This window comes from Podarcis melisellensis (assembly GCF_964234715.1).
Source record: "Podarcis melisellensis genome assembly, chromosome: 8".
Taxonomy (NCBI): Eukaryota; Metazoa; Chordata; class Lepidosauria; order Squamata; family Lacertidae; genus Podarcis; species Podarcis melisellensis.
Window position 1 is genome coordinate 11,621,049 of NC_138540.1, and position 11,772 is coordinate 11,632,820.

An 11,772-nucleotide genomic window follows, 5' to 3' on the forward strand; every position below is an offset into this window, starting at 1 on the left:
AGGTTTGATCTTCTTGCAGTCCATGGGACTTTCAAGAGTCTCCTCCAGCACCATAATTCAAAAGCATCAATTCTTCGGCAATCAGCCTTCTTTATGGTCCAGCTCTCACTTCCATACATCACTACTGGGAAACCCGTAGCTTTAACTATACGCTTTTTGCCGCTATATTGAGCTTATTTGGGGGAAAGGTGGACTAGAGATAAGAAGTGAAAACATAGAATGGGGAGGAGGGACCCATTGAAGCCTCTTACCTGTGGGGATGCACAGGTGGGTTCTGTGTAGGCAAAAGAGTACATTGTGATTCCATCTCTCTCTCTCTGACAGTGTTTGCACAAAGGGATTTATATAGCGCTCCCCAATATTCCTACACCACACACACCATCATCTGAGTGACCCTCACAAGCAACTTTGTGGGGCAGGGCAGTGCCCTTAAGGTGCTTTAGCAACTCATGGTTGACTTTCTAGATTTGTGCTGGTGGGGGACAGGAGCTCCCTGCCAACTCCCCTGGAAAGAAAGTGGGGGACAAGGAGGCCTAATGTGGCTTAGAACCCACCCCCAGACCTATTTGCTGAACTGAACATTGCTTACTCATCCATGGAAACCCCGCCCTCCAAATGACACCTCCTGAGAGAGGGCTATAAATACAACAAAGTAGAAACAATCTTTATTGGGCTTGAGCTCTGCCCAGCCACTGGGCTCCAGTTACAGCAGCTGTTGGAGGAAACAAGATCACCTTGCTGAGCAAACCTGCCACCCCTCCTTCCCCAGTCCCGGAGGGAGGGGGGCTCTGCTCTTGGCAAGGGGCAAGGAGGACAGACGGGAACTTGGCAGGGTCCAAATGTCAGAGGCTAAGGCGTTGCCTGCGTCGCCGATGTCTCCGGAGGATTTCGACCTCGACCCAAAACACAGCTCTGCTGTTCCTGAAAGTGGCCACAGCTCCTCTCCTGCTTGCACTCCTCAAACTCCCATCTGACGGGTTCGGAGATTCCAAACAGACCTATTGTCAGCTCTCCAGGGTTTCAGGCTGGGAGACTGAACCTGACACTGCCTGCAAATGGCAAGGAGGCCGCAGAGCTACAGCTCCTTCCCCAAGTCCTGAGGACTGAATGGGCTTTGTGAGGGCCACTGTCTCTAGGACAGAAGCCTCCGCCTCTTCAAAAAGCAGGAGCCTCTTCTGCTAAGGGCGAACCACTTTTGCCTCTCACTCTCCGCACAAGTGCTTTGTCTTTCTGCTCACCTTCCCTGTCGCTTCTTTGGCTTTCTTCTCTTCCCCTGGCACAGGACGTGCTGCAGTCTACCTTAGACCCAAGCTTTGGAGCCTTCTGCACCAACCAAAGCAACACTGGTCCATCAGGACTCATAACTGGGAGAGCCTCACCGGGCCAGCCTTCTCATGCCATTTACCCTTTTATTTTGGTCTGTTAACGCCTGGTGCCCATTCGGTTGCAGGGAATGTGTGTCCCAAGGCAGGGGATGGACAGGATACTGTTTGCAGGCCACCAAACACCCAAATCTGCACAGGTGGAGCTGCAGGTAGTCCGGGGATGCCCCTCCCTGAGCAGCTCACCCCTCCCAAAAAAGGTCACGTTGTTGTGAAGCTGATGTTTGACTCAGAGGCAACAGTCCTTCTCGTGCAACCGAGTGCGCGTTTGCAATTCTTGCTTTTCAGAAAGTTGGTTCTTGGAGGCCACTTCTCTGATGTCACACGACGAGTGAGAAAACAAGATGGGGAAGGGCCAGGTGCTCCCAACCATCTCCTGGAAGAAGGAGCTGGACGACCGCCCCCAACCAAGAACTCTGGTCCAGGGAAAAGAGAACAGGCAGCGCCGAAAGCCCCATTCTTCATTCCAAAGCTGCCTGGGGAAAGACCAGCCTCCCACCGCATGTTCTGGTCCCATCAGTGCGGCGGGGAGAGGGAGGAAGAGAGCAGGCGCCCCTCTCTTTGGAAATGTCGTCTTTTCTTGCAGGGTTTTCAAGCCCCCTGGAGCTGGTAGGTGAATTTCCTCAGTTCGTCCCAGAAGAGGAGGCTGAGAATGGTGTGTGGTCCCAGGCGGAGGTAGGCAGGCCCCAGGCCCTTGTAGAGGGCCAGGACACCCTCCTTGCCGGTGACTTGCACCACGCAGTCGAAGAAGCCGCGGTAGTGCTTGCCCTGCGGGTGGCAGAGGGGAGAGAGACTGGTTAAAATCTGGACACACGGCCTGCAGAACAAGGGAATTCAGCAACACCTTGGGGGGCTGCAGCTGCTCCCCATCCCTGAACTAGCCCCAGGCTGCTTCTATTTAGGCTCAGAGCCATGAAACTCCTCACCTCCCTCCACAAGCTTCTTGGGGTTCCTAAGGCTGCCAGTGACCACCCCTGGCACGAGAGACTTACCATGCCCAGCTCGTCCACTGGCTGGTTGTAGAGTCTGGTGCTCACCACGTCGAAGGGCGTCATAGCCACAGCAACAGCCACGCTGCTGATCATGCCACCAGCAAGCGCCACAATCCAGCTGTCTTCCTGGAACCACTGGGGGCAGAAGAGGGCAACAGTAAGGGGGGGGAGAGTCGGCCCCACCCCACCCGCTCTTGACAGCATCAGGATCGAGCAACAGGAAAAGCCATAAAGGCTGAATATTGTATTTATTTATTTAAGGTATATACCACCTTCCTCCCCAAAGCAGCCCACGACGGCCAACACACAAGCGATGAAACAGTTAAACCATGTGAAGATAAAGCAGGATAGAGGTCTTGAATTAAAAGGAAGGTGTTCAGCAGGTGCCAAAAGGCAACAGAGACAGCGCCTGTCACACATTTAATGGGAGAGAATTCCAAGGGGTTGGTGCCACCACCCAAAAGGCCCCGCTCCTATCCTGTGTGGAATGGATTTCCTGATGAACTGGCCACCCTCTGCAGAGTGCAGGGATCAAGTGGGGTATATAAGGGGTGAGAGGATCTGCTAGAGGAATCAAACAAGCTGGCAGGGCTCATCTTGGAAAGGGGTTTAGGACGGGGTGGGTCTGAGGCGCTGTTGATAGACTTTTGTTCCAGAGGCAATGACAAAACCAGAGTCATGCAACTGCCACGGACCATCTCCCCCACCTTCCGGCCCCCTCCTCACCTTTTGCTTCCTGACCCACTCTTTGGCGGAGGCGAAAGTGGCCAGCTGGACGGCCGAGCCCACCATGACGCGAGGCACGGCCCCGTTCACCCCTCGCCACAGTCCCAGGAGGCCTTGCTTCTTGTAGATGGTCTCAAAGGCGCTGGAGACACTCTGCAGGGGGAGAAAAGCTGCAGGGGTTAGTCAGCAGGGGGCAGCAGAGAGCAGGGGCAGCTGCCTGCATTGCCCCACTGTGGCGGGACACTCATCTCTGGCTTTGCCCCCCTCTTCTTGGTCTGGTAAGGGGGGGCAGGAAGGAAAGCCACACCCTTCTCAGGCTTCAAGCAGTTCCTCCCCATAAACATGGGAACTATAGTTTACCCCTTACAGAGCTACAGTTTCCAGGATTTGGAGGTGATGTGCATTAAATTATAGAAATGTAGAAATGGAAGGCGTCCCCAGGGCCATTTAGTCCAACCCCTTCAAACTACGGTCCCCTATCCACTGTCCCTTATCCCCTATCCAATTTGAAGCCATACCGGACCCTGCTCAGCTTTGCAAATGTGCTAGCAGTTTTATTGCTTGCACCACTAGGATGACTAGTTTTGTAGCTTCGTTCTCTCTCTTTCAAAGAGATACACCATCATGCCAGTGAGGGACCATCTGCTTCTGTTGCCTCAACCCAGACTTAATCTGAAGGCAAAAGGGCCAAGCCTACGAGGTCAAACTGCATTTCCTCCTCTCTTAGTGATGAAGAGTTGCACTCCAGACTCCTGAGGGGCTCAGGAAGGGTTTCAATGGAGTCCAAATTACCAGGGACACCAAAGAGCACATGATGCACCTATCCTGACCCATTTTGCTTTGGATAAAACAACAACAACCCTACCTCACCCACCAAGGCTGTTGTTGCATGAAGCAGACGGGAGAAATAATAATAATAATAATAATAATAATAAAATAATAATAATAATAATATATTTATACCCTGCCCATCTGGCTGAGTTTCCCCAGCCACTCTGGGCAGCTCCCAATCAAGTGTTAAAAACAATACAGCATTAAAAATTAAAAACTTCCCTAAACAGGGCTGCCTTCAGATGTCTCTTAAAGAGAAGATAGCTGCTTATTTCCTTCACATCTGAAGTGAGGGCATTCCACAGGGTGGGCGCCACTACTGAGAAGGCCCTCTGTCTGGTACCCTGTAATCTCACTTCTCACAATGAGGGAACCGCCAGAAGGCCCTCGGCACTGGACCTCAGTGTTCGGGCAGAACGATGGGGGTGGAGATGCTCCTTCAGATATACAGGACTGAGGCCGTTTAGGGCTTTAAAGGTCAGCACCAACACTTTGAATTGTGCTTGGAAACGCACTGAGAGCCAATGCAGAAGGAGATCTTGCAGGGGGAGTACCTCTGAAATGAAATGAAGACTGTTCTCTTGGTTCCATGGGCCTGAAATTGAGGCCCACTTAAGGTCTGAAGTCATCCCCAGCTGGTAATCCCCCCACCCAGACCTGGTCCACCCATGAGGCAGCTGCCTGGGGTGGTGCCCCTGTGGGCCTCTGCATGCCCAGGGCAAGCGGCATGGTCCTCTTTCACCCCAAGCGGTGAAATGACATGCTCTGGCTCTGCCCCCTCACCCCAGAAGTGGTCCTCCTCTCTAATGGGGGATCTGGATTTCACATAAGCCACTGAGAAACGCCAGGGGACACAAGAGCCAAGTGGTCCAGTTTCATTTCTGATGTGAACAACTTGACTTCAGCTCCATGGCCACGGACGACCTCATGGGCACACGATGGAAAGATGCCCTTGGCCAGAGAAAGCAGATGCAGCACACAGACCAATGAATCTGCAGACCCTCCAAACGTCCCTATTTTCCAGGGACAGTCTCAGATTTACAGAAGCCATCCTGGTTTCTGATTTGATCCCAGAATGTCCCATTTTTCCTTAGGATGTGCCTATTTGCATCAGAGAAATGTTGGAGGCTATGGAGTTATGCCACCCCGAGCCAAGGAGATAAGTAACCAGACAACCTTTAGAAGACATCTGAAGGCAGCCCTGTATAGGGAGTTTGTTTTAATGATGTTTTATTATGTTTTTATATATGTTGGAAGCCCCCCAAGAGTTTGGGGCAACCCAGTTGTTGTTGTTGTTGTTGTTGTTGTTGAATAAAGGGTAAAGGGACCCCTGACCATTAGGTCCAGTTGTGATCGACTCTGGGGTTGCAGCGCTCATCTCACTTTACTGGCCAAGGGAGCTAGTGTACAGCTTTTGGGTCATGTGGCCAGCATGACTAAGCCGCTTCTGGCGAACCAGAGCAGCGCACAGAAATGCCGTTTACCTTCCCGCCGGAGTGGTACCTATTTATTTACTTGCACTTTTGTGCTTTCGAATTGCTAGGTTGGCAGCAGCAGGGACCGAGCAACGGGGGCTCACCCCGTTGCAGGGATTCGAACCGCCGATCTTCTGATTGGCAAGTCCTAGGCTCTAGAAGCTGTTATTTTCATTGGAGAAATATTGGAAGGTATGAATCTCATACCTCTGATTGAACGCTGTGGGTTAGCTCTGCAAAAAACACCTGAAGACAAGTTGAACCAGGTGAGGGATGGAGTGTGGTGGATACTATCCAGGCCAGAGCTCTGAATCTCCTGATCTGAGGTTGGGTGGGCTCTGGGAGAGAGGGTCTTGCCCTGTGCCAGGGAGGGCAAAGGGAGCCACATCAGCAGGAACCCCTGGCCGCTGGGCCTGGGACCAGCACACACTAGTGGCACAGCTGGAGGTCCCTTCCCCAGGCGCTTTGCTTCCACCTCCCTGCTGGGAGAGAAGCCAGCCGGAGGGAGCTCAGGCCAAGGGGGAGGGTGCAGAGAGGACGTCCGTGTTTTGCAAAACAAACATGCTGAGGTGGTTGGAAAGCAATCCGTGCGGAGCGGCACAAACAGCTGACGTCACCTGAGCTCAGGAACAAGCCAACGTCACCCTCTGCCCTCTCTCCTCCTTCCCCAACTCCTCCCATTCGGCAACTCTGGATGCTGCTAAACACTCGCTTGGTTCTCAGGCTGGCAAAGTGAGAGGGCTGAGATTCTCCTTAAGAGCAAGAGAGCCCCCCACCCCTGTTCCGTTCTGCCCCGGGAACGGGGTGGAGGCCAGGCATAATCCAAATTTAAACCTAACTGGGGCAGAGAAAAGAAGAGGAAGCAGAGTCTGCCTCTAACATGCCATAAGCCATGAGTAGGCAAACTAAGGCCCGGGGACCAGATTCGTCCCAGTCGCCTTCTAAATCCGGCCTGTGGACGGTCCGGGAATCAGCGTGTTTTTACATGAGTAGAATGTGTCCTTTTATTTAAAATGCATCTCTGGGTTATTTGTGGGGCATAGGAATTTGTTCCTCCCCCCCAAAAAAAATATATAGTCCGGCCCCCCACAAGGTCTGAAGGACAGTAGACCGGCTGAAAAAGTTTGCTGCCCCCTGCATTAAGCTGTCTAAGATGGCACACTAAATATTGGCGTGGTGGGCATATCAGAACCCCCTGGAAGAATAAGAATAGCCCCTGTTGGCTGGAACAGGGCTGAGCAAAGCCAGACAATATCACTGGACTTCAACTCTGGCCATCCCTTATACCACCCCTTATACAGAGGCAGTCCATGGGTCCATCTAGGTCTGTCTCATTTATACATTGACTGGCAGCAGTGGCTCTCCAGAGCTTCAAGACAGGGGTCACCCCCAGCCCTACTTGGAGATGTTGCCCGGTCTCGAACCTGTGACATTGTGCATGCAAAGCAGAAGCTCTGTCACTGAGCTACGGCCCTTTCTCGGCCGTGTTGGCAGCTGGGAGTTGGGAGTCCAACGCCATCACCTATAGGGGCACTGCGTTGCCCATCCCTGCTCTAGAGGCACCTCTGGCCTCTTTGTCAATGAATCAGCCCTCCTCTGCGGCGACTGATGGGACCGGGGACAGCAGGCAACAAGGAGAGCTGCTTCAAGCCATTTTGCAGCCTCAGAAAGAAGTGGCACACCCACACAGGCGTAACACATTACTGCTGCTGCTGCTGACCACCCCACAAGCGCCGCCTGAGGCAGCTTCCTCACACTGCCTAATGGAAGAGCCGGCCCTGGCTGTTATGGTGGCTGCTGATTGGCTGCCTGTCGTTTATACAGAAAGTGCCCAGACGATGCTGCCAGAGCATGGTAGCCCGCAGCCCAAAGGTCTTGGGTGTGCTCACCCAGTGCTTTCTTCCACCAATCCTTGCTCCTCTTCTCTGCAGCAACAAACCCCTTCCCCTTTAAATGGTACCAGCTGGGGGGGGGGTGGTTCTGCTAGAGCGTCTGCTCTGCATGCAGAAGGTCATCCCCTGTTTTAAAAAACCCATTGACAGCTGATGGTTAGGTGGCCTGGCCTGATAGAAGACGGTTTTCTGTCTTCCTCCTGCATACACAACAGACTAGACATCACACACTCTCTCTCAAAGGCCACTCCCTGCAAATTCACCCCCCAAAGCCTCATCGCCGCCACCCCCCTGACCCCCAGCTCACCTGGTGGTTGTGCTGGTGCCCCACGGCGATGGCGGCCAAAGTCTGGGCCTGGAGATGCGTCTTGACCTGGAGTCGCAAGCAGAGGAGAAAGGTCAGCGAGAGCAGAGGGGGGGTGGCAGGAGTCCCCCCCCACCGCAGATTGTTTGAACCACTGGCTCCTTTGCAGAAAGAGGAGGACTCTGCCCGACCTTGCAGGCAACAATAACGCCTCCACCTTCTCTGCTCTGTCAACACCCTGGAGAGGTACCTTGGGGACAGTTACATAACTCTACCTGGCTGGTGATCAGACTTTTGAGCACCCCGGGAAGGCGCCGCTCCTCTTTCCAACGGCCAGCCCCTAGGCCAAGTTACAGAGGGCTTATGGTCCGTCTCAGGGAAGTGGATCCTCATTTCAGGCAGGCTGGAGCCCAGAGGGTGTGTTCTCTCTGAACCGTGCAGTGTGGATACTGCGAGATTTTGCTAGAGTTTAGCGGGGCCCTGCCAGCAGATGTGCTGACTTGCATAAGATATTGGGGAGGGGGCCCAGGTAGGTCCCATCCCACATAATCAATCACAAGATGCAGCACACACACCCCTGTATGAATGGCAACGCCAATCAGTGGCGTAGCGTGGGTTGTCAGCACCCGGGGCAAGGCAAGTAATTTGCGCCCCCTAACCTGTGGATTTTAGCAGGGGGCAGAGAGCTGCGAGTGCGAGCGCCCCCCCCAGATGTTGCGCCTGGTGCGGCCGGCACCCCCTGCACCCCCATGCTACGCCACTGATGCCAATCACATTTTTCGGGGGGGGGGCAGCCCCTTCAAATATTTTATTGGGGCAGCTCCTAAGCCTGCCAGGTCTTGGCCATGTCTTCAGAAGTCCTGAGCTCCCCTGAAGGGTGTGTTAGGCTGTAACACAGATAGCAAAATAGCCACCCTTCCTCTATGCCCCCAGCTCTCTAAGAATGTCTTAACCACCAGGTCTTCAGAAAAATGGGTACCACCATCTTTTCCTCATTGGTGCTCACTCTGTGCCGTATCTTTTAAAGCGCACAACTTTCCCTTTGTTCTGTGCCGGACCTCAGCATCCTCTGAGCTACTTGGGATCCTTGTTCAGACCATAGGTTGGTGGGTGGAGAAAGGCTCTCGCCTGGGCTCCTCCGGCATCAGGATAGGGCCAATGGGAATTGCAGCCCAAAACATGCTAGAGACAAGCTTGATCCAGGGCAGTCAGCGCAAGATTGATAGGCTGTGCATTTCACATGCACCTAACCTCTAGCAAAGAGCGGTTTTGTATCCCAGGCACAAATGAGCAAGATTGCCCCAAGTTTGTGCGCTTGAGTTCTCTTCTGGGCAAGGAGGAGGCTGTGAGAAGGTCAGCCATCCCCTGGGAATCTTGCTCCTACGTTGCCCAAACACATTTCACAGCCTGCCTTCACTGGGACAAGACTCTTGGCAGCTTTACGAAACAGGAACAGCTTCGCGGAATGCTGCAGAGCAACTCTTGCAACCCCACACAGGGCTGTCCTAAAGCTCTAGGACGGATGGTTGGACAGACAAGACAGACCCAAGCAACCAGCAGCCATTTTCTGGGGTGGTTGGTAGCTGCTTGTGGAAGAAACTGCTCAGCCCTCCAGGGTTTTTTTTTCTGTTTCTGTCCTGCCATTCCTCCAGGGAGCTCACAGCAGCGGTATATGTGGTTCCCTCCTCATTATATACTCACATCTGCCCAGTGAGGTGGGTGAGACTGAGAGTGGCTCAAGACTATACTTTCAGGGATCATCCAGTGAGCTTCATGGCTGTTTGGGGATTTGAACTCAGCTCTCACCTGGTCCTAGCCCAGCACTAACCACTACAGCACTCTGGCTCTCAATGGGCAAAGAGTGGGGGACGTCACAGCTGTTCTACAGACCACCAGAGGGTATCTGAGAGACACAGCAAGAGAGGCACAACAGGAATGCCTCGGATGTGGCAGACCTGTGCTGAAAAATCCCATTTCTGACACAAGCGCAGTTCATGGCCAGAGGCCAACTGCCTCAGCTTCCTGTTCTGTAAAATGGGAGCAAGCCATGTGAAAGGGAGCCGCCTGATACACGGGCAAAACAGGACACGGGTTCACAACAGAATTACTGCAGATTTGTGGGGCTTGGCCAGCTTTCTGCCTGCCTCAGTTCTAGCTCTGCAAGATGGGGATGATGAGAACTGGCCTGTGTGCAAGGTTCAGATGACAAAATAACATATTTCTACTTGCTACAAAGCAGGGGTCACGGAGACACAAGGCTGCCCACTGCCCTGAAGCCAGAGCATCGCCAGGAGACTCACCAGATAGGCTGGGCTGCCCACGAAGGCCCCCAGCGCCCCGGCCACAGCCCCTGCCATGATGGTCCCGCCCGGCTGCTGCGTCAAGCCGATGTCTTCGGCGTGGGAGTAGAAGAAGAAGCGCACACCGTTCATCAGTCCCTGGTAGAGCAGCCCGGCCGTCAGGCCTTTCTGGAGCCCCCGGAGCCCGTCAGCCCGGCTGACAGCCACCATGGCGTGCAGGACCCCCCGGTAATGGCGAGGGTAGGTGCCCCGCGAGCGGAGCTCCCCTTGCAGCTGCAGGCGGGTCTTCACCACCTCCAGAGGGTTGGTGAAGACGCAGGCCATGCAGCAGGCCGTGGCCCCCAGCACAAAATCCACCGGAGGAGAGATGGAGAGCATGGCTGCCGTGGGGCTGGGTGGGGGCTCCATGGCGTGGCCCCCGCTGGCCCAGCTGTTGATGGGGACGACCTGGCAGGACATGCAGGGGGGTCTCCTCTGAAACTGAGCTCTGTCTCCAGAGAAGTTTGGTGGGACCGCAGGTGGGCCCCAGCAGGAGCCTGCTTGGCCAGTGCCAATGCCGCCACCAACTCCTCCTTTCCTAGGGAGATCAGCCCCTCTCCTCCGGCAACCAGCTCCTCACTTCCTGCCCTGCTCTCCAGCTTGCTTTGTGCCATGCAAGCTTGTTTGTGCCACTTGAGTGACACCTTTGGGCTTATATCGCTGGCCAGCCCCCTCCCTCAGCTGACTCTCCGCCTCTGGGAGGGATGTTTGGGTGGTGCCTTCCTCTATACAGTATTTGCCTGGGTGCCAGGGAAGGGGTTGGGCAAGGGAGGGAAGCAGGCAAAATGTAGGGGAAAGTTCACACACACACAACCTTCTGCCTGCCTCCCTCTTTTGTTTACTGGAGATCATTTTGCTCCTGAGCTTGCAGGAACACACTGCTCTGCAAGTGGGAGGCGGGCGGGCGGGGGGGGGGGGGAGAGAGATTCAGCTCTTTCCAGACCAGAACAAAAAAAAACAAAACAAAAACAAAAAACCCAACCCCAGCGGCCAGCCTTGAATTCCTGAAAAAGTGTGATTAGTGGGATGCATTCCTTGCGGGGAGAGCAGTCCAGTCAGCTAGGCAGGCAACACACACACTTGTGGGCGTTTTTTTCATCATGTACACATACCCAGAGTCATCCAAGAGGAATCCGTGTCATCCAATTTTTATCAGAATTCTAAGGTCTCAAATATAGAATTAATGTTCATAAATGTATATGTGTTTGAAATAGCACAGAAGAGCAATCCTGAAGCCATTTTGACTCTCCCAATTTGGCCTCAAATATTTCTCTGCAAGGAGGAAGGAAATGGGGAAAGTTTTCCAATTGTCTTTGGACTGTAGGGGCTTACACCTTCCTGCAAATACAGCCTGGCAAGTATTAGTTAAGCTGAGCAAACTATCAAAATGTGTAAGAAATTCAGGAACTGAAGTATTTGCCATCTCCAAGGAATGGCCAGGCTACTCAGAAAATGCAATCAAGTACCATAAGTCATTATCAGGTATTCTGGCAGACAGAGAAGCGACACTCTCAAATTTCTGCTGGAGACCGCCTCCTTCTGTGATGTATGTATGATGTTTTGGGGGTGGTCTTGGGCAATTTCAAAAGTCTTTATAGGGGCTTGCGCACCATTGTTCTGGGTCTCTCCTACCTCCTTGCAAGGGGGGGGGCTCTTGCAACAGAAAAATAAAGACCCCTCTTGCTTTCGATGGATCTTGCCCCCATCCATTCATCTCTGACCGATCATGGACTTAGGGGACTCAGTCACTTGGGGAGCTGGGCAGCAAAAACCAAACCCCCTATTTTTACTATAATACAATGAAGCTGAATTTGGGAAGATTAATAGAGTT

The 11,772-nt window shown here is 53.4% G+C and overlaps 1 protein-coding gene across 1 annotated transcript; it reads right to left on the reverse strand.

Moving 5' to 3' along the window:
* Nucleotides 1–643: 643 nt before the first annotated feature.
* On the reverse strand, nucleotides 644–10,584 carry SLC25A34 (solute carrier family 25 member 34). The gene is made up of 5 exons (XM_081923154.1): nucleotides 9,903–10,584; nucleotides 7,606–7,671; nucleotides 3,101–3,253; nucleotides 2,375–2,509; nucleotides 644–2,150 (listed from the first exon to the last, which is right to left on the reverse strand). The coding sequence occupies exons 1-5, from the start codon at nucleotides 10,359–10,361 to the stop codon at nucleotides 1,974–1,976; spliced, it is 990 nt and encodes a 329-aa protein (XP_081779280.1). The 5' UTR covers nucleotides 10,362–10,584; the 3' UTR covers nucleotides 644–1,973.
* Nucleotides 10,585–11,772: the final 1,188 nt, after the last annotated feature.